The sequence below is a fragment of the Apostichopus japonicus genome, chromosome 14, assembly GCF_037975245.1.
Source record: "Apostichopus japonicus isolate 1M-3 chromosome 14, ASM3797524v1, whole genome shotgun sequence".
In the NCBI taxonomy this organism is placed as follows: domain Eukaryota; kingdom Metazoa; phylum Echinodermata; class Holothuroidea; order Aspidochirotida; family Stichopodidae; genus Apostichopus; species Apostichopus japonicus.
In genome coordinates this window covers 25,261,800-25,288,976 of record NC_092574.1, presented here as the reverse complement: position 1 = coordinate 25,288,976, position 27,177 = coordinate 25,261,800, and the positions used below count along the sequence as shown (strand labels likewise).

At 35.5% G+C, this 27,177-nt stretch overlaps 1 protein-coding gene across 1 annotated transcript; it reads left to right on the top strand.

Annotated features, from left to right (window-relative positions):
- Positions 1-4,682: 4,682 nt before the first annotated feature.
- Positions 4,683-25,600, top strand: LOC139979767 (inositol polyphosphate 5-phosphatase OCRL-like). The gene is made up of 24 exons (XM_071990858.1): positions 4,683-4,857; positions 5,522-5,622; positions 7,346-7,437; positions 8,088-8,188; positions 8,566-8,688; positions 9,059-9,169; positions 10,273-10,600; positions 11,199-11,288; positions 12,664-12,886; positions 13,632-13,748; positions 14,376-14,483; positions 14,598-14,671; positions 15,838-15,949; positions 16,654-16,763; positions 17,161-17,296; positions 17,663-17,773; positions 18,641-18,806; positions 19,675-19,801; positions 20,436-20,544; positions 20,712-20,825; positions 21,690-21,771; positions 23,469-23,596; positions 23,820-23,934; positions 24,772-25,600. Exons 2-24 carry the CDS (start codon positions 5,557-5,559, stop codon positions 24,927-24,929), a joined length of 2,901 nt encoding a protein of 966 aa, XP_071846959.1. The 5' UTR covers positions 4,683-4,857; positions 5,522-5,556; the 3' UTR covers positions 24,930-25,600.
- The last annotated feature ends 1,577 nt before the right edge of the window (positions 25,601-27,177 follow it).

Sequence of the window (27,177 nt, the reverse complement as noted above, 5' to 3'; positions counted from 1 at the left end):
CTATATTTATTTAACTAGTAACTGAGGAAGAAATTTTAGAAAGAGCCAATTCTAGTCTACAACCCCAAAAAGCAGCAGGATAAAATAACTTTAAACCTGATTTTGTGATGCAAGGTCTAGGGCGTAGGAACCGGGAGGCTGGGACGCCCGCCCCCCCCCCCAGTGAAAAATATAAAGGGGCGGAAGTATCATTCCGCCCCCCCCCCCCGCTTCGCAAGTCCGTAAACCCCTTTTTTTCAAATGAGAAAAAAGTCTCATTTGGAGCACCAAATTGCATCTAAGGCCAGGTGAAAATGCAAAATTATATACAAAATGGAGTGGGTGGGTCAAAGTGTGCTATATTGCACCATATTGCAGCTGAGGCCACCTAGAAATGCAAAAAAAAAATCCAAAGGGGAGGGGGACACCTCTTAGACCCCTCCCCAGGCCGGCCATCAGTCTTCAGCCCCCCACTCAAAAGTACCTCCCTACGCCACTGGGCAAGGTTTACCATTTATTGCTGAACCTTTGACGCACATGTGCAATATTTCATTCAATAGTGGCATATTTCCAGAAAAAAATAAAATAAAGATTGCCAATTAGTTATACCAATATTTAAGAAAGGAGACACTGGTGACTATGAGGATTATCGCCTTTTATCTTTGCTATCATGTTTTTCTAAAATAATTGAACGCCTTATGTTTAATCGTATTTTAAGCTTTCTTAGCAGATACAATATTTTGTGTAAAGAACAGTATGGTTTTCGCCCTGACCATTCAACTAAATATGCTTTGGCAGATGCTATCGACAAACTGTATACTGAAATTGACTATAATAAAACATGTATTGGCGTCTCCTTTGATCTTTCAAAAGCTTTTGACACTTTGGACCACAAAATTTTATTGAACAAATTATCCTTCTATGGTATATCTGAGGAACCACGCTTAATTGGCTAGACAGCTAACCTTCTTATAGATATCCATATAAGAACTCAAAATCTGAACTTGCTAAAATACAAGGATCTATTTTGGGCCCCTTATTATTCATCATATATGTCAATGACATTTGCCAAGTCTCTAAAATTGCAAACATTACATTATTTAGTGACGATCAATTGTTTCATTCATTCTGATAATCTAGACACACTACAAAGTACTTTTTCTAATGAATTAAGTATATGAAAGGATTGGTTCATTACTAATAAACAGTCTATTAACTTTGTGAAAATTGATTATATTGCTTTCAACACTGAATGAACATATCATTGGGGAAAAAACATGATACTGAACAGTAAAATGATTAATCATGTAAATACTACGAGGTGTTTAGGTGTTTATATTGACTGTAATTTATCATGGCGCAACCACGTATCATCGATCTGTAACAAAGTCGCAAGAAATATTGGAATACTCTCTACATTGAAGCATTTCTTCCCACATAATATACTTACAATGCTTTATCAAACTCTGATCTTACCACACTTAACATACTGTATATTTATTTGGTCTGGGACACACAATGTGATTCCAGATCACCCAAGTTAACTCCAAAATGTAGCTATTCGTCACATTACCCATTCTGCATCACGGGAACACACTAGTCGGCTACTCAAGAAACTAACCTTATTTAAACTCAATGATATCATCAATATGAAGCTTGCGGCTTTTGCTTACAAATCATGGTATGTGTTACTGCCGGAAAATGTCCACAGTTTTATTAATAGTAACAAAACTTTGTATCACTATCAACGAGACATACTTATAATGCACATCGTAATTTTTACCGTACTACTAGTATAGGCACCTATAGCTTTCGTAACCGTATAATTAAACATGGAATTCCTTTGAGATAATATAAAGACCAAAAAGTCGTTGAGTTTAGTTAAGAAGTATTTAAGAAAAGACATCATCACAACATTCTTATACGGTGCTTATGTTATATTTATGTATATTAAGTAATTCCATGTATAGCTAATTCCTTTATGAACTAGGACAATGTTATCCTGTCTAGTTAGTGCTCCTTAAATTATCTGTATCATTCTGCTCATTCAACCTGTGGTATATTTTTCTTTATTATTTTATCAGGGAGTCTTCTACTCTGTTAAACCATTTCAGGCTTAACCGAAGCTTTCCTTTCACCTTTTTTTTGTGATTAAACAAATCAAATGAACAAACAAAATAAAAAACAAAATAAACAAAATAAACAAACAAAATAAACAAAAAACAAACAAAATAAACAAACAAATAAACAAACATATCGTGTGGTTCAATGAATTTTGCCTACTTGTTGACAATCAGAAAACGATTAATAAACAATTTTTAGGTTTATTGATCTTTGACCTATGGAGTCATCAAGCACACAGGCACGAACTTTCATGGTCAGGTACCTACCCATCAAGTTTGAACTTGATAGGATATAGCGCCTATGAGGAATTACCGACACCTTTTGTTCACTCACCCACACGTACACACATTCATCACATATCTGAAGTATCTCATCTCTCTATAAATTGCATGTAGGGAGATGAGATAATAAAAATAATCTTGAGTCCCTAAGGCATTACCTGTTATCCAAATTATAGAACAATTGCTCTTTGATATCCTGAACGTAAACGAAGAATTTGTTTCTAGGTATTTAAGTACTATAGACACTATTAAAGCTACAGGTATCCAGGCGCGTTTCCATGATGGCATTGGGGCGCGCGCCTCTGGAAAGAAAAAGAGGAAAGAAAAAATAGAGAAGAAAAAAAAGTGGAAAAAGAAGGGGGGGAAGAGAGAAAAAGGAGGGAGAAGAAGATTAACGCCAAGACACCGGGAAGAGAATAGGAACAGTCATAATTACAGCGCTGATCACTATTATATACACAGGGTAGCCGTTGACGGATCGATGATAATGGAGGAGAGTGCGTCACCCTACCCCTTACACCGACAAATCAATTTTTTACGTTTCTATTTTTCCTCTCTCACTAATGTATATATATATTTATATCTATATATATATATATATATATATATATATATATATATATATATATATATATATTTATACATATATATATATATATCTATATATATCTATCTATCTATATATATATATATATATATATATATATATATATATATATATATATATATATATATATATTGTTCTTTATTCAACTCATACCCACAGAAAATTTATATTGCCAACATTAAGATATGAGTAGAACAAAATGTTTGTCATATCAGTATTGCAAAAATATGGGACTATATATATATATATATATATATATAGTATGGCAACACTCCACAGTACATACACAGTTAATCCAACCACCCGCAAGTTACACTAACAAATCTACCAGTGTCCATCAACAGAAGATTGTGTGACATCTCTTCGAATTAGGAAGTTTTAAACAAAGCCGCTCCTATTTACCAACAAGCACTAAACAACAGCGGGTTCAAACACAAGCTCACCTTCTCCGAGCCGCAGCAACAGAAGAAGTAACAGGTCTAGAAAGGTTATTTGGTTTAACCCACCGTAGTCGAAAAATGTCGACGCAAACATCGGACAATCATTCCTTTTTCTTGTTAAGAAACATTTCCCTCTCGAAAATATCGTTCCCTTGTTCTATGTGTGTTCTGCTGTATTGTGTCTAAGATAATGCAGACTTGCATTATACTGCTGTATCGCCTGATGAGTGGATCTAACCACGAAACTCTGATTAGCGAAGCAATGAATTGCTAGCCTGTCGGTGTAAGGGGTAGGCTGAGGCGCACACCCCTTCCGAAATCCTCGATCCGTCCCTGACTACCCTGTGTATATAAATAGGGATCAGCGCTGTAATTAAGTCGCTGTTCCTCTTTCTCTTCCCGGTGTCTTGGCGGTTTTCTTCTGTTCCCTCCTTTTCCCCTTTTTCTCTTTATTCTTTTTCTTTTCCCTTCCTTCCTCTCCTTCCTTCTCTTTTTCCCCCTCTTTTTTCTCTTTTTTCTCTCTTTTTTTTCTCTCCTCTCTTTCGCGCCCACAATGCCCCCATGGATACGCGCCTGAAACTTACGTTAAAGTTACAGTAGAGCACTCAGTACAGTTCTTACAGAAAGTTACAGTAAGGCATGACAGACAAGGGGCTAGAGAACTTCTTTTGACGGAAACCAATGTTCAGAGTTCAACTTTCAACTTCAAAGCATTTTCCGAAAGTGACACTATTTATTGACTAATTTAACACTCATTGATTGACGACAGGAATATTTTGAAGGGTTAAAAAGTCTATGACAGGTTATATAAGAAAGTAATTTGAAACTGTTAGCAAAATTATGATAATTAATTAAACAATTTTAAGCAACCTATTAAAATAAATAAATCTGATCAAAATTCTTCGTTTAAAGTACCAATTTTGCTTTACTTAAGGGAATGGGAAGGGCGCAAAAAGGGTCGGAACATATAGAAAAGTGTGCGTGTGGGTGTGTGTTGGGTATGAAGTGGAGATGGTATGATCTGAAAGTACCACTCCAGAACTTCCCACCACTTTTGCCCGGACGAGTAAAATGACATGAATTGGAATAAAAGGAAGCTGTAAAGAAAAGCTAGCAGCCTCAAACGTTCGGTGTTTCCTTACAGGCCTATAAATATAGCAGCTTGCAAATGGATGAGTATCTCCAGGAAAAATATGTCTCCTTATGGAACGCTATTTCGCAAATACTTCAAATGTCTTTGGACCTTGGACCGACAATGTTTACATAATTGAGAATTACCCGCTCTGTAACGCTCAGTCACCACTTTGTTCACTGTGTAGAACCCTCGCTATACCATATAGCATTATGACTATTGATCTGAAGAGTTAACTTCCACTAACACAGGATAGGAAATCAGTGTTCCTTCGGTATTGCACACACGGAACAGGTTTGTATAGTAAATGACCTGTATAGTTATTTAGTACCAAGGAATAGATACTTTAACAGGTGCTTAGTCGAAGGTTATTGATAACAGATGGGTTATGAATATACGTAACCTTAAACTAGACGTAGATTACACTAATGAAGATATTTTTTATTGAATTTATCATTTTTCTTTTCTTTTTGCCTCTGAAGAAGATCCTGCTAGGATCGAAACGCCTGGCAAAAACTAACTTTAAACATTCTCTTACACAGGCTCAGTGGATAAGCAGTTTGCTTACAGTTTTTGTTTTATATTAATGAATATATACATATAACAAAGGTTCCCGATAACCGACCCGTGGGACAAATCCAGCCAGAGAAATATTTCAACTTGACCAGCGAAAAAAGGAAATCATTCCACTGTCTTGGGCTAACTAGTTATGTCCACCCTTTAATGCTTAGGTGTGAGCAACTCACGACCGGTACTACCCTGTACGTTGCTCGCAAATCTACATATAGGCCTAAAGTTAAAGCTTGTACTTATTACCCTTTTAGGGCATATTCCACCATTACATTTAGATATTTAATTGTAACTGGAAGCTTTACTCCAATTATTATTTTTAGTCATAAAACGTTATAGAAAATAGTTTTACACTCACCGTGATATTCTGTACATATTTTTCTAACAGAAGGAGATGAATGGACCCGGAGAGAAATAAAAATAATGGAACCTAAGGAAGCTATTCAATTATTTTTATCCCAGTACAATGGAAACGATTTCTGCACGGCCATATCCTTTCTTGAAAAGTAAAACCAGCTAAATCTGCTTGCAAATATGATGTCTCCTTTACTGCATGTCACTCACCTAAGAACACAACAGACTAATATTTTGCATTCATATTTTAAGACCAGATGTTTGTAATACTTCAAGGAATTTAGTTACTTTTTATAAAAATGACACGTTAAGCCTGTTAAATTTACAATGTAGTACATATACACGTTTAAGAAAATGGCATACAGGCTAATTCCCATACTAAACCTACTACCTACCTACCTACCTACTAAACTGATTCTTGACTTTCAACTAGTTGCATCAGCTTTGACTAAACCATTTGATACTGTTTTTACCCTAGTAACCTTGGCTGGACTATATGTATATCTATTTTGTAGGTTTCTGTAATGATAAAACAGCTTTACGAGTTGTTTTTCATATAATATAATTAATATATATAATTTTTCGGTGTTTTCGATACTAAAATTCCATAGCAATATCAATCGTTTGAAAATATTTAATCTCGAAGTGTGAAGTTTAAGTTCTTATATACTTCTACAGCATTTAGCAGATCAATTTTCCATAACAAATGATACAGAAGTGATTAGAAACATAACTTTGTTAAATCCAGCATTCTGAAAACTAAACTTCCCAGCAAAGTATTTTTCATTGCATGACACAAAATAAGTGTAGGGTTGTTGTTTATATAGTGTTTCTGCCCCCCCCCCCCCTTTAAGAAGAAAGAGAAACATCTTGTTACTAATTGACACAGATAGGTTAAGAGGTTATGGTCTTACAATATGGTATTATCTATACTTAATGATAGTTTTAACTCGAGTTTTAATTTTAATTTTTTGTATTCACATGTAAGAATGATATTGCGGTAAGTGTATGTAAATGAGAGACTGGAATACTGGAATGAACGAGTGTGCAAAAAGAGGAAAATTATGGAATTCAAATCAATGTATTAAAACGATATTCTGGTGGCATACAATGTAAAACCTTTATTGCAAAGAAAAATATTCCACACTCTTATTGAAATGACTCAAGACAAGAAGGATTCACTGTAACTTAGTTTAAGTGACGAAACCTAAGTCTCTTACTACAGAAAGTGAGCCACAGGATGTGCTCTGTGATGCCATCTGGGTAACTTTTCCTAAATGGTTTTACTAATTCTAATATTCTCGTTGATTTATCCATGAACCTGATACATTTATTTGCTAAGCTGTCAATGTTCTATGTATTTAGAGCTTCATTTAAGTGAAACTCTAGCGCAGAGATACCATTTTCTTCTGTGGGTAAATTAATTTGCAATTTAAAAAAACAAAACAAAGACATATTCAGTTTAATTGCACCGATGACATCATTGCTGCATCCAAACATATCACGTAGTTAAAAAATACCCTCAAATCTTCGCGATACAAAATATTCTGAGGATGTGCATTGTTCTCTCAGCAATACAAAATACTATAGCGATGTGATTATCTCAGAAATACAAAATACATTGGGGATGTGTTTATCCCAGCAATACAAAATGCTATGATGATGTTGTTATCACAGTAATTCAAAATATTATGAGGATGTGGTTATCTCAGCAATACAAAATACTATGAGGATGTGTTTTTGACCGGTTAAAGTTACTGCAATCCTCAGTAAAATACATTAGTATAAGTATATATATTGTTATTGTTAACATTGTCTACTATCGATCTCGTGTTTTCCTTTACCTTTGACCAATTACTGCATCAAATGTAAGGTCGTTACCCATGGTACAACAGGCGACCATATTCTTGCCCTCGTCAACCATGGGGCATCAATAGAAGGGGAACATGCGTAAGTTTTTAATACTGACATATCCACTACAATTAATGTGCCAAACTTAAAGAAAGACAACTGAGGGCATCAAGATACACTAGTAATACTTTTATGGTGAGACCAGTATAAAGTGAATCCAAAGCTAGAAACCGTACCGTCCATGAAATGTTTTAAAAACTGGGAGCATTCATTTCCAAATGTTTCTTCTAAGAACATTTGTGGTAGCCTTGCAAGAGAGGATCTATTGCACTACTAACTATCATTGTTAAGTATAGAATGGAACAGAAAATGAGTTCATAGTGAAACGTTTATATTTGGTCGAGTATTACCTTGTTAAGTTATGTGTATGTAGCATGTTGTGGTGTTTGAAAGTTTCTGTATTAATCATGGCATTTTGTGCTGTCTACACGTGATAATAAGTAAGTAACACTTATACTCAGGCTGATTGACGCATTCATGAAGTGACTACTGAAGTCTCGCACTACTTGGCCGCACACGGGACAGGCCAATTCTGGGTCTGCAGAGTGTAGGAAGTCTGTAATGAGAGAATAATAAATTATATTAATATCAGAACTAGGGAATGCAATTGAAAAAATAACCTTTAAATAATTGCATGAAAATGTTCGTATTCGTTTAAACTAAGACTTACTTTTTACTTTCCTTTTCAGACTTTTCTTTTACAAACACGTACAACAGCAATTAACATCTGCACACCAACTAAACATACAAAAAGTGTTAAAACTCAAAGGAGATTTTAGATACAGCTTATGTAAGTATGCTTTCAAAGTTTCAAGTTCAAGCAAAGTCAATATTAGTTAAGACATAACTGTTACGTACAAAAAACAACTTAGGCGCACATGGAAAGCTTAAATAATGTCACTATTATTATTAAAACTAAAATATGTCCCTTATTATGTTACCTGGTGTTCAGTGATATTCTTAATATACTCGAGTGTTATCTATTAATAAAACACATGAACAAATTATGGTGTGATTCTGACCTAATTATTGCAACTAACACGTTTGAAAAGGAGAGGCTAAATTATCAATGTTTAATATATATAGGATTACCCAGTAATTGGTAAAGAAAGTAATGATTCTTCTTGTACTAAGGCTGTTGTTAAATGTTTCTGCTACTTTTTTTAGCACCGCAAGCTAAGTTTGTACAGAGGGCGACTATGGTGACAACTGACGAAACACTTGAGGTAGACATTGTGTATGACAATAAAGCCGTTGATTTCTTTTCAAAGTTAAAGGATTGCATGTCAGGTGAGATATCAATTCTTGATAGTTTTTTTGCTAATATTGTATGATTTGGTTTGTTCATAATTATGTGGCAGCCAACATATTCCTACAATATGCTTTAAAGTTAGAGACGTTTGCTTTTGTGGCTGCAATGGTATTTTCTTGTAAATGTAGATGTCTCATTACATGGGGTTTTCTTATTTTGTGTTTCCCTTTTTACTTTAAAGGACACAGATTTTCTTTCTCAAATATGATCTTTCCCAAAATTTCATCAATTTGCTTTTCATTAATTTGTTGTTTGCTATTTATAATTGTTGGCTATGTTCTTATAAAGATATTTTCTTTTTTGCCAGGCTTAAGGCAAATCATACGACTTTTTGTTTTCATTGAATAGCATCAGACATATCACAGGATTTCAGATGGATAGAGCAATACCAGATTAGGAATCAACCCGATAAGCATGTACAAGTGGTTGATGCATTTGGAATGGCACCATTTATTGCAGGTAGGCACAAACCACAGAAATGCTGACAAAAATGGCAGCTCTTATCCTCTCCCTCCTATGCCGCCGTCAAAGTTTGAGCCCTGTAGCCATTCTGTTCAAAGAAACTTGAACAATCTGAAGTCATGGTGTTTTTGGCAAGTAAACGTCCATGATAAAATCAAATTACACGATCATGAAATTCAGGACAGGCTTTATTCGGGGCAAGTTCTTCGAAACCAAGACTCATCGCAAAAAAAACCCTACATCTCAACTTAATTCAATAACGAATTTACAGGGTACACTAATCAATCACCCAAGCCAGGTCACGTTACTGCAAATAAGTTCATTCATTGCTTAATGGTTTTGAAAGACATATACATGGGTCCTTATTTTTATCAAGATATTAAAATGATGGTAAGAGTGAAGTAACTACAATTTGAGCATTGCAGAATAGCTCGATTTTTATTGAATCATGAAATCAGCAGTTTCCTTAATTCAGGCTTTTTACGAGAATGTAGTAACGAATTATAGTAAGTGTGAAAAGTCACTTGGGGTTATCATCCACTTAACTATCAAGCAATTACTCGACACCCAGAACAGCTTTCCAATTAAATTATTGATTGTTCATCTTCATCTTCACCATCGCCATCGCCATCGCCATCCCACGATTAATCTGTCTTTGAGAGTATCTGCAATGAACTTTAGAAAAAATGAACCTTTTAGTTGCATCTTTTAAACATTTCCGGGAACTATTCTCTGGGTTGAGCAGGTTCACATGTTGTATTTTGGCTTTAAAATCCATCAACTGAGGTATTCATCTAAATGTAGGTAGGCCTAATAGTGTTTGTCAGTATCCGGAGACAGATCCATTTTGAATATTCATCAAGGAAAATAAACAAGCAAGTTAAGTATGGTTTCCATCTTCATTTGCATCGTCAATTTTCAAATAATGAAACTACTCTTAAACTACTTTAGTATTGGTTGTAAGATTTGACCTGTTGGTTTACAAATTTCCTGTTGATGTAACGATGTAGTGAATTAAGTTGATTTCTCTCACTGTAGATATTTATATCGAAACACCATTGAAGCGCCTCCTTTTTTTTTAATTGGTTTTATTTTCAAAGACGAAGACAGGCACGGGGAAGAAACAAATATACTGACGGTTCAGAACAATCATAATAAGTCCACCAGCCAGCCACCAAAGAGACCTCCCAGACCTCTTTATTCACCTAACAGGACAGCTCTTCCTTCGTCTAGTTCACCCAAGATAAAACCTGCGTGTCCTACTAATCCACCTCCGCGGCCCCCTCCTTTCCATGATAACTCATCAAAGATGCCACCTTTCATTACTCGTAATCCACCCAAGACAAACTCTGCTCATCAAACTGATCTATCCAAGATGACTTATCCCAGTCCCCATACTTCATCTACTAGCAACTTCTACATCGATGAGTGAGTAATACTCTATTTAGGGACGATTGTTTCTTTAAGAGAGCATTGAAGAGACTATAGAGACTGCTATGAAGTTAGCTGGTCAGACACTTGAGCAACATGATGCTTAAATAATACTCAATGTTACCTGTTGCTTGATATACTGGTGCCGAAATATACACTATATAGTGTCGCCTATGAGACACTATGCTTTTTTGGCAATTGTATGGTTTGGTTAAATGCAATTGAAAATGTTTGTCTGAATGAATATAATAAACATAGGCTAAGCAACATGAAGGGAAAAGTGACGAAGAGATGCTACCTCATTCTTGAGTGGACGTCATTTCATTCTGTTCTCCACCGTCTATTCTGTTGCATTGTTGGATGATACAGTCGGATCCTTTGAGTAAGGATAAACAGTTGCTAGGCAATCAAACTTTCAACTTTAAGTTTCACATTGCACATACTCATTGAATTATCTTGTGGAGAGGGGGGGGGGGGGGGCTACGAAGGTATTGAAGTACGCATGAAATAGGCTATAAATGTTACAAGAGTAATAACATCGTATGCTTGCTGAATTAACGTGTTGGGCATCTGCATGCAAATATTTTGTTTTTAGGAAAGCCACCAGCATAGTTACTCGAGTCCAAATCAGGGATGAGGTCTTGCAGAAGAGAGAAAATGACTTCACCTACTTACAACCCTTCAGGTGAGAATATCATATAAGAATTCTTTAGAAGATAGCCACGGAATGTATACAGACTTGACAATTATCATTGTATAAGAACATTACAACACACCACTTAATATGGTCCCTAAGAACTATACCAGGTAATTACAAATGTTTCTTGAAACTTTGCCATTACTATAGTATACATGTTCTTTGTCAACATTTTCATGATGAAATAGTGCAAATTTATAGTGACTGTATTACTTACTAGTGTATACGTCAAATTATCTGCAAAATATCTCAATTATCTCAAAAGTTTTGGATCAAATAAATTCTTCATAAAAGTCATCGTCAATTAGTTCTTGTATCAGTGTTTTTGTGCTCATTGTATTCAAGCAATAAGTGAAGATAAAATGCTAGCAGAGGTTTTAGACGTCTATACCATAATGTTGAAATTAGGCATCAACATATACCAGAGAGACAATAAAGCAATGCGTTCAGCTTATGACATGTCTTAATATGGGTTATTCAATAAATGCAGTAATGTGCAGATATTACTTGCCTTGATGCAAAGTTTCAACCCTACCCTTTCTTCAGCTTTAAAAGGATCGTCTTTCACTTTAAAATCAGAGAAGACAAAAATTCTCATCTCTCAAAACTTCTTTTACAAATGTCATCTTTTCAAATCTTGAAAATGAAGCCAACCTGAGGCTCCCAGCGTTCAAACGGCTGATCGCACCCATTCCACTCGTTTGAAGAGTATAGCTCTAAAAGTCTTATGGATAAAAACTATGCATGTCTTGTTTATTGACTTTTGCATCAGAACTGCTGTCAACTACTTGTTTATTTCGCTGAAACGCGTAGTGTTTGGCCAAATCATTTAAATTAGCGGGACAAACAAACCCAATACATATGATAGAGAAACATTATCATGAACAGCACAAATTTAGGAATAACTAAGTGATTTGGGAGATATCATGCATTAATGGGGGTTTCCTTCTCTTGAGCATTCTGTTTACATTATAGAATGCATGAAATATGGTTTTTCGTTCGTTGGTAGTTGAAAATGCTGGTGCTAATAATAATGAATTTTAGAACTTAATTTCTGGTACTGTCAGTAACTTGACATTTTTTAACCGTTTGGTTATAGGCGTTCATTACAAGCATGTCTATTCTACCAGTTATTACGATAGATGATGGTTGGGTTGCTTCTCCTTCAATCTGCAGTGAAAATATAGAAAATATTGTGGAGTTTCACTTCTCTTTTTGGAAGCGTTTCTATTCTAGGTACAGTTGTATAACTACTATAAAACTAATGTAATCATATGTTTGTGTTCAAGTCACTTTTAAAGTTTAAATAGGGATACGACGTGACAACATTTTAAGAACTTAGAGCAACACTGATATCTTTCAGATTATTCATCGGTACATTTAACGTTAATGGTAAGAATGCAACAAAGGATCTTACCACTTGGTTACACTGTGACGACACGAAGGAACCGGCACACATGTACGCAATCGGGTTTCAGGAACTAGACCTCTCCCCAGGAGCGTTCTTATTCAATACCTCGGACAGGGAAAAGGAGTGGCGGATAGCAGTTGAGCACGTACTCCAGAACTTAGGAAAATATAAACTTGTAAGTATGGATATTAGACTTGCTGTGTGACGAATTGACTTTGTTCGGGGCTTCTTGAAAAGTAATCAAGTATTGAAAAACGCCTAGTGGAGCAAAGGTGATATTTTCAATTGTGCTCTCTGTGTCCTACATCGTAACAAAGAGTGCGATTAAAGCTGTGTATGTAGTGCATCAACAAATCAATTTGCAGGACAAAGAAGTCTTCACATGTACCTCTCTCTGGACTGGAGCTCCTTGTAGCAAAGCACTAATCACCTTACCCAGTATATTTGACTATAACTGATTAACCCTACACCAGACAGATATCTGCTTAAACAACCACTTACGACCATCCCCTTGGTCAAAACAGAATAGTTCACTATTTGCAAGGTTCCTTGCGACCGTTTGAGAAGGACAAAGAATTGTATCTAATCTAGGCAGTTTTCACATGCTGGGTTATTTCCCCTATACATTTTACATTAAATCTGATCTGATATTTTTATTTTGTGTATTTTACCAAGAAGCAACATCGGGGATATTCAGACAAATTCTCATAAATGGCATGTAATGTTTTAGTATTTATTTTCATTTCCAAAAGTTTACAACTGATGTTCCAATAATTGTTTCTGATGCGATTGGTTCGCCCATAGCTGACATCAAAATAATTTGTGAGGAAATATATACTTGCTTGAATGCGGATTTTGGGAAATATATACGCGAAAACGCTGAATTAAGGGCTCTCATGTCTGGGCTTTTTCTTTTGTAGGTCGAACAAGTGAGGCTGGTGGGAATCATGCTCCTAGTTTATGTGACAGAGGACCACAAAGAAAATGTTACGGAAAACATTTCGGAGACCGTTGCCACTGGTATCATGGGCACGATGGTAAGAAACCATGTACATCATGCCAGTGTCTTTACATCAAAGGCGGTAACACATTGGGGTGCTGGAAAATATTGCTATTGGAAAACTATAACGTCAATATATATGACATTGTGAGCGTGTAGACTTTTACGATGGCCGAAAAATGTAAAGATATGTATACCTACAATCGTTTTCATGGTAGAATTTCATTGACATGAAATATAGGGCTGGGAGAAAGGGCACCAGTGATTGCTGTTCCCCTTACTCCTACAAGGCAATTTTGAGAAATGAAGAATGACAAATCATTGCTTAATATGTCTGCTATGTAAACTACTCTCTCTTCATTACCACCTTCTTTAGCTCCTCACCTTATTTATGTCAACAAATATGTTCATTGGATGAATGTTTGGGTATTTTCACGCCAAAGATTGGTGGTTTGAAGGTTGAAGAAGCTTTTTCATAATTCCACTTAGATATTTATTTTCCCAATAGAGACCTATTATGACTGATACATATGGTACAACTATCATTCAATCCAAATTTGATATGTGTTCGGTTAAAAATTAACAACAAGGAACCGTAACAAATGATTTTGTAATTCGCAAATGAGTTTGTTTGTACCTATTCTGTCTTGCATATGTCATATAGGGCAACAAAGGTGGCGTTGGAGTCAGACTTAAATTCCACAAGACGACATTTTGTTTCATTAATAGCCATCTGGCAGCCCATGAGGACGAGTGTGATAGGAGAAACCAGGTACGGTATATCCTCTCATTGGCCTTTACGGTGCTTACAAAATAGCTCAAGTTTACTAAATTCCATCGCTTTATTTAGATTCGTTTTTAAAGTTCCTCTTTACTAATTTTTCAGGACTATAATGACATTTGCAACGGGATCAAATTCGAGATGGAAACTGGCAAAGCTTATCCCATTAGATCGCATGAGTAAGTATCAGTTTCCAGAGATACTTTTTTTTAGGAAAGTCACCCCCCCCCCCCCCCCAATAGAGCCAGGGCACGAAAACCAAAGAACATGGTACACTCTCAAGCCGAGTGACCTTACATCGATACTATAATATTGTGATCGAGGGTATGACGAAGTGAAGTATCACAAGTAACTTAGAAGTGGAATAAATGCAACACAAGATATCAGTTCATAGTGAAATAGAATAAATGTAACACAAGATCTCAGTTCAAAGTTAAATGGAATAAATGCAACACAGGATATCAGTGCATAGTAAAATGGAATACATATGTAACACAAGATCTCAGTTCATAGTGAAATGGAATAAATGCAACACAAGATATCAGTTCATAGTGATTGCTCTTGCCTTCTTGGATTCTTTAAGCATACATATACCTTCAAATGAGCAGTATGTGATTGTTTGTAGTGGGTCATGTGAGATACCTTATGTTGGCAATTCCTTGCCTGTACTGTCTATTGTTAAATGTTTCTAAATTTTCTGTGACGTTGCTTTGTGATGGCACTGCCATAAAGCATCTTTGTATAACATTGTGGTTTTACTAATCAGTAGACTGCTATAATATTACTATTGTAGATAACGTATCATAAATACTTACGACTCTTGTTTCCCGAGTGGGCATGCATCATTGTATGAAATCAGTAGTCTTATTTTATGAAATATTCTTCCAATAGTCTATAGTTATTCATTACTCATGTTTCATGTATAATCTAGCACCTGGTGAAGCTAAACATGCTTGAAATAAAATGTTATTGTAACATGTAATAAAACTCATAACTATTCTATGTTACTACGCTATGGAACAACTTGTTATGTATTTAAGTGAATATTCAATGTGTATTTGATACTAAAGATCACACTGGCAGCTTTAGTTAAACAAATAAAAACTTTACCAAACATTAATTATTGCACTGATTATCTTTCTGAATACACATGATTTATATTTGTAAACAAGATTTTACCTGTGGTTTGAATATGTTCGAATAAAGTGTAAGGTAAGTATATTAATGCGCACATGTTTGCATATTAAAAGGCAATCATAATAAGTGCATCTCTGTTATTATCAGAGATGTGACATGAAGGAGATGCTGTTACCTGTTTGGTGATATCATTTCATTTTTTTCTCAGTCTTGTTATCTGGATGGGAGATTTGAACTATCGAATAACTCAATTGAATAGGGAAACTGTCTTTGAGAAAATCAATAGTCGCGAATACAGATCTTTATTAGAAAATGACCAGGTTCGTTCATCTTCCACTTTACACGTTATTGCATTTATGACGGCCATCTTTAAAAGAACTTGCTGCAAGCTTACCGCAACAACATACATGATCAGATATGGAAATTAAGTTATGTTTTTGAAGATTGTTAATAGTACCTTAACATGTTAATGATCATGCTAAAATTTGCAAAAGCAAACATGCAAAATAACGCTTTCCTGGCGGTTTTAACAAATACATTCGGAACATGTTGAGTTATTGGTTAAACAAAAATATGTCTTGTCAGTGTGCAGGGAGAATATTTCTGCTAAAGATTGCCGGCTTTATATTAGTTGTTGTGCTTAAAAACAAAAACAGCAAGTACTGCCGGCTTTATATTAGTTGTTTTGTTTAAAACAAAAAAAGCCATATACTCAAAGCAAAGTCATTGCTGCTTTAAAAGATTCAACACTTTAAATGTATATTGTTTGATATAGGTCATGTAAAATGTTTTGAAATGAAGCATTTTAAGACGCATAGACATATTAAATGTGATTTTACTATCAGTTTCATTGAAATTATATAAGACTGAACTCAAAGTGCAGTGTATCTAGCTAGTCGATATATATTCCACTACATTATTAAGTAACTTGTATGACAAATGAGTTATTAAAACATTTCGATAAGTACCTATTTCTTAACTTTTTCTCATCTGGAAACTGATCTTCTGTTCTCTGTTGCGACAGTTACTGGAGCAAATCCAGCTGGGAAAGGTACTTAAACATTATGTAGAAGGTGGTATTGACTTTAAACCAACTTACAAATTTGACATTGGGACTGACAATTATGACACCAGGTAAGGGAAAAGAAGTTCTTTCTTTTCACGAATTTTCAAGTAAGTTATTGAATTACTTTGATAGAGATATTTTCAAGAATATGTACTGTGCTTTTCGTGATTCAAGTCTGACCAGCACATTTGAAAAGTTTGCATATCTGCAAAGAAATATTATGATTGAAGGATGAACTTATAAGTGTAGTCTTGATATGTTACGGTTCAAATAAAAAATTGAGTGCTAGTAATGTCTCTCTAGCTTTTCCTGTTTCAAGATATTCATCTTTGAAACATAGCAATCTCTGCAATTCTCCATTAAAGCTTATAACTTTATGATGACGTCTGACCCTTGATAACATCATTGTTCAGTCACTGATACCTTTCGGTTCCCGTCTTCTTCTTTTCCCCGTGCATCCTGAAGCCCTAAGCAGAAAATTCCTTCGTGGTGTGACAGGATTTTTTACCTTGGTCGAAATTGTAAGCAGCTGGTTTATAGAAGCCATAATTTAATAACTCTGAGCGATCATAAACCAGTGAGCAGTCTGTTTGAAGTTCAGGTTCGTTCATTTTGATAGTTCTCCCCAAAATAATCTTCCAGTCTCATTAACTACATGTAAGATACTGTCAAAAAGAGATAATACACGTTATTCCTCTTTAATTAACTATACAATAAGGTGTTTGTTAGTAAACTTCTTTGTATTGCTCGTGGCGATGAAAGCGATGTGGGTAAAGTACTAACCATGAACGAAGAATGGCTGGATACAGCTTTGCAGCAGTGCATTCATGTGATATATTTTTTAGTAAGTAATGATATGGATAATTGTAGTGACTTTAATTTCACACGTAAATTCAACTTATGTATAAACACCAATTTTGTAAGTATGATTTCTGCAGTGGTATCTTTTTTATATATCATTTTACAGGTAAAAGTTGTGGATGAAGCCAAATATCGACAGGTCCTCGAAGAAGAGACTCGAAACTTAGATAGAGAGGTAAACGAATCCTTACCGCGCCTTACCATCAGTACCAATGAGGTAAGTTACAACATTGAGACATTTGGTGACCCTACGCTAACGGTACTGAAGCTGGTTATTGTTTCAGTTCAGGATTAATAACACAAACGTGACGGCATATACCACATTATATTTGATCATCATTATCATGTGTGACATGTAGGCCCACATTTGATAATGTTAACGACGAGGATATTTGCATGAAAGTTCATACTTTTACAAATTATATTAGTTTAACTTTAGATCTAACTTGAAATCTTCAACGGTGTGTAACGAGATCTTTAAGTCAGTGATTTACTAACTACCACATTCGTGAATAATCAGATATCTAGTCAGCCAAATTAAACAAATTCTGACCATTTCTCTCAATTCAGAAATGAAAATTTAATTTCCATCCATGCTTAAAGTGCTTTCATGCAGGAGTTTGGTCATGAAATTAATCTAAAATCGGCCATGCTCTCCTGTCCACGAACAAATCTAACAGAATGTCTGTTCAAATCAGTTGACAGGGTATTCTTTGACGAGAAAATACACCTCGATGTCCACAATGTCCACAGTGTTGTCCATATTATGGCGTTGGTCAGTATTACAATTGTTAACTGCTCAATGTTTGTTTAAAGCCAGTGAGCCAAGAAACACGTTTGAACCAACTTGATTGTGAGAAATAAGGTACAGTTCGTCATATCAGTTTTCAAGTGCAACGACACTGATTCTGCTAACACAAACAAGAAATGGTTTTATGTAATATGTGACCCACAAGTTAAATACTTTGTGATACAACATTTGGAGCCACTGAGTTTAAGTTTGTTTAAACTTACTTTTTGAAATATTCAATTCAGTTACAACAGGTTCGAGCTCTCAAATATGTTCCGTATTTTTCCTTCCAAGATAAAAATTGGAACAGTTCGTTTCATGGAAAGAAAGCAATTCATTTTAGACGTCGCCAATACTGGACAGGCTCACACTGGTTTTTACTTTTGCAAGACGCTTGGAAAAGAATGCTTTTTGGCGCCTTGGGTGGAAGTAGAACCTGCACAAAAATTCTTAGTTATGGGTAAAGTATCTTGAATTCAAATATTTTGACTTTTATTATGTTTAAGTTGACAATAAGCTTGTTTCATGCCCATGATTCATACTTTTGTCAAAGAAATGAAGGCCACAAAAGTTGAGATTAGTATCATGTCCATCTTAAAATTCCATGTTCCTCTAACAGGTGCTCAAGTACCTTAGTTCCTCAATTCCAATTTTTTTTTGAGTGAATTCCCCAAGGATTGGTTTGTTGTTATAAAGGAGCTTAAAACGATGTTTTCATATGTCCGAGATATACTGTCATTGGCAACAATTTCTTCTTGATGACCAATTATATGATATGCCAAACTGTTTAAGTATTGTAAATGTTGTCAATGACCGTGCAACTGTTCAAAATTGCCTTTTAAGAGGTTTTCTCAACAGTAAGTCAACAATGCACTGTATTGACTATTGGCTGTTCGGTCTTAAGATATGTCGAACAGAATGCTTCAATGATAAGTCAAGACATATTGTACAACTTTACGAAGCCAGCTTAACCAATCTTTGAAAAGCTGGGATGGCGGAAATTTAACTTAGCTCGCATGTTCCCTTAATCAGAACCAAACCTCTAAAGTTGTTGTTTGATACTATATATTTGTATCTGTTCACTATCGAGGCTAAATGGCAATTATTTTCGTAGCAGTAAGCGATTGGTGTGCTTTCTTGACGGACTGCCAAGGGACAACCAGTCTGCTGCTTACATATACATTCAACTATGTTGTATATTATTGATCTCACTTTACAATTAACTTTGTTGTTTGAACAAAATTCAAAGAAAGCCTAAGTTGTGAAACGGACAGGCCAGCCAACTGTTTAGATCTGTTAACTAGTTCAATTTGTATATTTTCCGACAGGTGACAATGTGGAGGTTGAAATCCACATTGAAGTTAATAAATCAACAGCTGCAGCTCTGAACCGTGGCGACCGTACGCTGGATGCTACTTTAATCCTTCGTCTTGACAATGAGACAGATTACTACATATCCTTTGATCTTTAAGTCTGAAAACTATATAAACGGGGATAACTGCAACAGTACTTCAATTGATTGAACTTCGTACTGCTCTGTGTATTTAATCAGTTGGTGACGTAAATTTGGTGGAAGTTCAAATTAACTTTAAAAGCAGCCAAAGTCGAAATCCCTTGAAGAAATGATTAATTCAATAAATAGAACTTAAGTGTAATATCATCTTTCGTGCAAGCCATGCTTGTTAGAAGTATTCAAACCCCGATGTTTGGTGTAGGTCGTACGTCATGTGAGTTCAACTGGGGGAAAAACTATTATAAGATTATGAAAAAGATAATGCTTATGGCAAATCTTGCTTAACGTTATGCTTAAAGCAGGGATTATTTTATCAGCAGAAAATTATATTGAATTGAGCGCGATCCACATAAATATGTCACGAAGATACCAACCTGACTTAAATTTTAAAGTACGAAATTAACAAATAAACAGTAGAATATAGATGACAAATGTTGTACATGATGACCGTTGTTGTAACTGGTTAGGTACGCCTACGAATATCCATATATATTTTTAAAGCATTGATCGGATTTCTTAACACAAGTAAATAACTTGTGAATTGTGAAGTGGTTTATCTTAACTCAATGAACACATCGATTTAAGAGGTTCCTATCAACCAAGCTGTTTTGGTTCTTCGATTGAGACTTTGGTGAGAATGCTGGAGCCAATGAGAAATAATGATGTAACAAAAATTATGGAAATGGTAAGTAAAGAGCGTTTGTTGCCCACGGTAACTTCGAAAGGAGATGAATTTGGTATGTCATACCCAGTATTCTGACGTTGCATGTAGTGTTATGTATAGTAATATTTATCTCCAACAAATATATATTTCGCACTGCATAAGTACTATTGCTCCGTTAACATTTCCAGGAGAAAACAGACTGGTCTAAAGAAGCCAAATCAAATCATTCTTCTGAGAAATTGGACTGTCCCAAAGAAATCAAGAAGATGTTGAGTCATCTCCGTAACCACGGACGTGATCAAGTAAGTCATCACTTTCTAACAGAGATAAAAACATATACGTTTTTCAGCAAGTATGATACGTATTGTAGCAACTGACGAGTTTCTTTCTTCGTGATTAGTGCAGTCTATTATATTCTACAACTCGTTTGTTTCATGTTACAGTTAAAAAAAGTTTTGTTTACGACCGTTAGGCCAATGCTTACTTTTACTTTCATGGCTAGCCTGTCTTAGGTCACTGCTCTTGTATCTCTCTCTCGGTCTTAACGATATAGCTATCGAAATTGTGTCATTTACTTCCATTGCAATGAATAAACAGGTGTTTTTAGATGAAAGTGGATGATACGAGTATAGGACTGCGTTAAAATCTTGATCGGGACGCATATGTAGATTATTTGTTTACATTTATGTAATGAACATGCTGATATGGGCCGGTCGCAGTGATTTTACGTTACATCGTTGGCGCCATAAAGGCAACAGAAAATAATTTCTTTCTTTCGAATGCGATAGCTTTTCTGCATTAAACCCGTCTGGTCTGAGTGCATTCAGAAGAAGAAATATTGAATCAACTTCGGAAGTTTGTTTTCCGAATTCATCAGCGAACACGTATTGATACTTTAACCATATTCTACTAAAACCAGTATCGAGCATTTTAGTGTAGGGATATTACGTGCCCATTGGGGTAGGTTTATTCTCTCCCTCAAAGGTTGTTTTGATAAAATGACAAAACAAATACATATTGTCATTATAATATCTGTAATTATATAATACCACCTGGCATGTAAACAATTGACCATCATTTTCCGTAAACCCAATCAACTAAGCCTGTGGCAGATATGAAGCATCAATCAAAATGCCATACCATTTATATGTTTTATTCCTTTTCAGGAGGACTTGTTCAGAAGAGGTGGTATTCACACAGAGTTTCAGGCAATTAGAGACGCACTGGACACTGGAGCACAAGTCTTGCGTATCCTTTCATGAGACGAACAGAATTGTTTTACAGCCTTTAGCCTTTTGTTCCGGTATCGATCAAAATAAAAATGTAATTTAGCAAATTGGAAACACGCTGCATGTTGGTGAATTTTTTTTCAACACTTTCAATCGTAATAAACTTAAAGGATTTTCTGAAGGCTCACAATAATTTCTTCGCAAAATTGCTACATTTTTCTGAAACGTTGCGCAAAAATCACGTCCTCATAACGTTTTGTATTGCAAAGACATGAATTTTTACTTTTTTGTGATATTTTGTAAATGCATCTGTCAACAGCAGATTGCATAATGCAATCAGTGTACTTCAGTAGAAAATTACTTTGTTTTTTTTTATATAATATGGCCAACATTTATCAACAGAGGAAAACAATATTTCCAGAGACGAGATACATTTTGATAAAATTTCAAATTAAGAGAAATTTGACAACTAGACATACATTCCAAGTGTATCAGGTTTCAAGGATAAATCAACAATATGATTATAATAGCCTATTAGGGCATTTTCCCAGATGGCAAAAAAACCTTTTTACCAACTTCCTGGGGTAGTTGAAGGTTTAGCCAGTCAAATTGGTTATATTGAATCAACCATATCTCGAGTTGGTATTGAGCTATGGTTCTCAAATAGAAGCGAGGAACATTTATGTTGATTATAAATTTCACATTGTTTTCACCAGAAAATCCTGTCAACGAAAAGCTAAATACAAGCTAATGTTGATAAATATGTGTTACGTACAAGAACCTATAGATTTTAAAAGAAGAATATAGCTGCTATGCAATAGAGTAGTTCTACTCAGGTCAGTTTTCTCTCATGGCCACGTAATAACCTGTACTATAGTTGGATGCTTTTCGCGTTGAAATTCCCCCTTCTATCGGATGCACTCCATAGGTACTAGTACACTGTTCTAAGCAAGTTGTTGTGTATTGTGAAAACATGGTTACATTTGTCGGTCGATTGTGGTACTATTACAATGATCTGTCGAAGTTAGTTTAAGGTGACCAGACGTCCCCGATGTTCGGGGACAGTCCCCAATTACAGTGTCCTGTCCCAGATGAACAAGTGTCCCTGAAATGTCCTCGATTCGTCAAAATGTTCAGGAATTTCGAAAATATCCCACATTATTAGTAAAATAATTGTAAAAACAAAATTTAGTCAAGTGTGCAGTCGCAGAATGGAACGAACCAGTATTTCAGGTGGGCCAGTGTAAAGTGGAATATACTAGATCGATCTACCCTAGCACTCTTACGTAAAGTAAGTAAATTTCATCTAAGAAAAATCTACATTTGTGAATATAAAATTGATTTAAAAATTGCTTTTAATTATCACCATTTTATATACATCTATGCACCTTAAGCACTTGGAGATTTTACAAAGGGGAGTGGGGTCCCCCTCCCCTTACATCCCTTACCCATATCAGTCACGCAATAAATGTCCCTGATTCCGGTCAGGCAAATATGGTCACCTTAAGTTAGGTACATTTCATAACTACATCTCGCTTCCTCAAGTTACTAGTACAAAGTCATTTACGAGTTGATTGGTCTGTAAATCAATCTGTCTGTCAGTAATGCAGTACGACAGTTTGTCAATCAGCCGGGCTCAAATGTGACACATCGCGCAGTAAAATATCAATGGATTAGGTTAAGTCATCTTTGACCTCCCTTAACATATCATACCAGCTGGTAGCATATTCTCAGTAGCTGAAGCGCTGTTGTTGTTCTTGGAATCGCTGAGTGTCCCTGTTATTCCTTTTATGTATTACCATGATTGCCTAGAGTTCAACAGGAATACTTCCTGCTGCAAACAGGTGAGTTGGTTTCTACACATTGTGCGCGTTAGATATAACTTGAACATCATATACAAACAGTTATAGCTATGTACCGTAAATAAAAAAGTATTTCGATATATTACATTTTATTTGGAATTATCTCGGCATGTCAATATACCTTATACGCATTGAGTTGGTCACAAGATTTCACCCGACGAAAAGCTTTAAATAAAGTGTTGTTTCTGATTGATTTTGTTGGCAGGTTCTTGAAAAGATTCCCCGAAGCCATCGCAGTGTCTTAACACATCTAATAATTTTCATGAAAGAGATGTTGCCGCGTCATGATGATGCCAACCAAATTGACGGCGACACATTAGGTATATTTCATTATGAAAAATGTTTAGTTTGGGCAAAGCCATTGTTCACTCCATCACGAACCTTTATACAATTGTGCATTTCGTTCTATTACCTTTTGCTGAAATCATCAACTTAAGGGGGGAGGGGGATGTGAAGGAACCAATCATTTTATGTTGTTCAAAAATGGTGTCATTGTTAAATGGTACAATGGCACCCGTTCCAAACATCAACTTGCAAAATCACTTGATAATCGTCCATCTTTGTTGCATTTTTGATAAGAACGTTGTTTTTTGTTTAACAATTTTTTTTGTAATTTGACATATATACCTACTGTAGTAACAACAAGTGAGGGGACAGAAATAAATTAAGCATTTTTGTTGCTCTTTTACTTGCAAATTATTCATTGAAAAAGGAAGATAAAATTATTTTCAAAAACAGGCCCATTTCATGAAACTTGAACATTCCTTGAAATCAAAAGTCTCAAGCATCCCACATCTCGGTTTTGAGACCAAAATTGCCGACCACGAAAAGTACAATACATATTGAGTAGGATCCCAGGCTACCGAATGAGATAAATTTCTATTATTTACAAACTATTCTTCACGCAATTAATCGATGGTTAGCGTGAAGCTGTCATACTTAGATTCAGGAACAAATTTGATGATGCTGAAATGGGAGTTTAGCACATAACTGAAATATTTCGGTCATCGATACGCTAGACTGTCACATTGTCTTGATTTGTGTCGACATTTTAAACATTAAGTTGTTGGTTAAAAATGTAAAATGTGGTATGGTTCCTTTCCTCCGTTGGGACTACTTTTAATCTGAATAAATATTTATTTTCTATCTTACTTTAGCATCCCTTTTTGGAGAGCGGTGCTTACGAACGCCTCCAGAAGAGATGGAGAAGGAATGGAAGGATAAGTCCAATTCAAAAAGGACGGTCATAGGTCAAGATAGATCAAGAAAGAAAGCGCATTTTATGTATCACTTCACTGTAACCAAACATTTGTGATATTCAAAGAGGAGATTCATCGCGTCTAGAATGTTACATTCGACAAATGCAGTGTCAAAAAGTTATTAACTTTCATTTCACTATCAAATGAAACTGAAAAGCATGTGGTTTGCGAGTTTCATGTACAAACATGTACAAACAATTATTCTATATGTAGACTTATGGGTCAGTCTCTTAGTATTTATATAGCTAGCTAAGACATGGTGGCTGACAGATTCGGCGATAGCCACACCGAGCCCAGTTGATCATTAATTCAACAGGAATTCGTCCTTCTCCCCTAAGGGGGGGGGGGGAGCAATATCATTTACATCACCAAAGAATACATTGAGTTTATTGAAGAATAAAAACACGGCATCACTCCAGAATTTAATAACAACGGGCAGTCCCAGAACAAATGGGATAAGGTCTCACCACATGTCTTGGGAAAGGTGCACAGTGGAGAGTCAATTAAAGCAATCGTAATAGAAAGTTATTTACGCGTAGAATACTATGAACAAAGCGGTACTGAAATTATTGAAGCTTAGGTTCCTTGGTAGACTTAAAGGGTATAGAAAAGATCTTGTTCCAATCAAGTTCACAGTTATACTCATTTTGTCATTTACGCACACATGACGGAGTGGTTTTACGACTACAAACCAGTGAAGAATAAACGGCTTTATGATGAATTTGGGTGTGAGGTGTATAATAGATAGTTAATTTCATTGTGTTTTGCATTACAACGAACTGGCTCGATAGAGCGGCAATACATGTTCCAAGTGGAGGGTAACGCATTCATGGTACCAGAATAAAAGTATAAAGGCAAGTCTTTTAAACAATACTGGTTGACAAAAGTCACAAAATCTTTTGGTGAACTGTCATTGTCTAGAAAATAGTGTACATAAAAGGCACCCTACTTCATGAAGTTTTCCATCAAAGAAGGTATAATTTTTATTGACTTTTAAAAGTGAATGGTTGAAAACTATTTCATTGTAGAAATTATCATCAGGAATATGAAAACTGTACGAAAACCAAGATCCACACACTTGTTTAATAAAACTGTTATGAACATGAGTCAAGTCATAAGGATGCATATTGCATTTAGAAAGAAATGTATCCTCGTATTTACGTTAAGCAATATTAAAGAAGACTTTCCAACTATTGATTTTTTTTGTGAACATAACCGGCGAACCCAAGAACAGTTTAAAGATTTAATAAAAATATCAATATGGACCATTCGAAGACCGCCGTCATTGAAATCATTCTTAAGGGCAGAATATTTTATTTTATGACGTCTTTTTGCTCCAAATAAAATCGAATAAAATCTTATTCAGTTCCTTGATAAAATCACAAGGAGGGTTGAGCAGGACAGTAAAATGATACACCAACTGTGATAAGGCAAAAGACTGAATGATAACAATGTTACCTATTGGTGTATGGTCACGGCCAGACCACATATTAAGGATGTTTTTTAGACGAGAGAGTTTTGGGAGATGCTTTAAATGCAAAAGTCCTCACTATGGTTGGTGAAAGAGATACCAAAATACTGTATAGGACCATGTGAAATTTGAAATAAACAATTTGTTATGTGGGTGGGTGAGATGAAGTAAAACCACCAACACGGAACAGTAAGGATTGATCAAAGTTTATAACGAGGCCCGAGACCTTACGAAAATCGTTGAGTACATAAACTATAGAATTAATAGAACGCTCTGAGCCAGAACTGTGTCGTCAGCGTATTGCTGTACATCGTACTTGCTATCCTGTTTATGACATATATTTTATAACCCTGTCAAGGTTTGCGTAGACTATAACTCAATCTATCCCAGCGGTTCCCTAACTTGGGGGGGGGGCATGAACCCCCAGAGGGTGCGTGAGTCCATCCCAGGGGGTTCGTGAGATGTTTCTGAAAGTCAAAACTAGAGTACTTTTTGTTGAACTAAAATCTGATATATCATATAATTTATTAATGTACAAAAACCTATCGACAAACTCTTTCGCGTTCCATACGCATATGTTGCCATAGTAGTACCGCACCGTGCATGTGAAAAATAACTGAATTATGAAACAGACACAGGCTGCATGACTTAGGTGAAGTTGGTGAACGCATGGCAATACGTCATGAAGATAAAGAGCTGAGAAAGTAACTGAAAAGGTTAACCAGGGTAATAATTATTATTATTTTGGAAATTCCAGATGACCTCCATTTTGACCGACAAAAAGCAAAGTTAGCATAAATTCATGCTTGGAATTGTTGTTGAGTGACAACATG

Bases quoted from the DNA above. Each gene is read 5' to 3' on its own strand.
- LOC139979767 (XM_071990858.1), top strand. From the start codon at position 5,557: ATGGAACCTAAGGAAGCTATTCAATTATTTTTATCCCAGTACAATGGA. The intron at 8,189-8,565 runs GTAAGTATGCTT...TACTTTTTTTAG, and splicing joins AGATTTTAGATACAGCTTAT to CACCGCAAGCTAAGTTTGTA. The intron at 14,672-15,837 runs GTAAGTATCAGT...TTTTTTTCTCAG, and splicing joins TATCCCATTAGATCGCATGA to TCTTGTTATCTGGATGGGAG.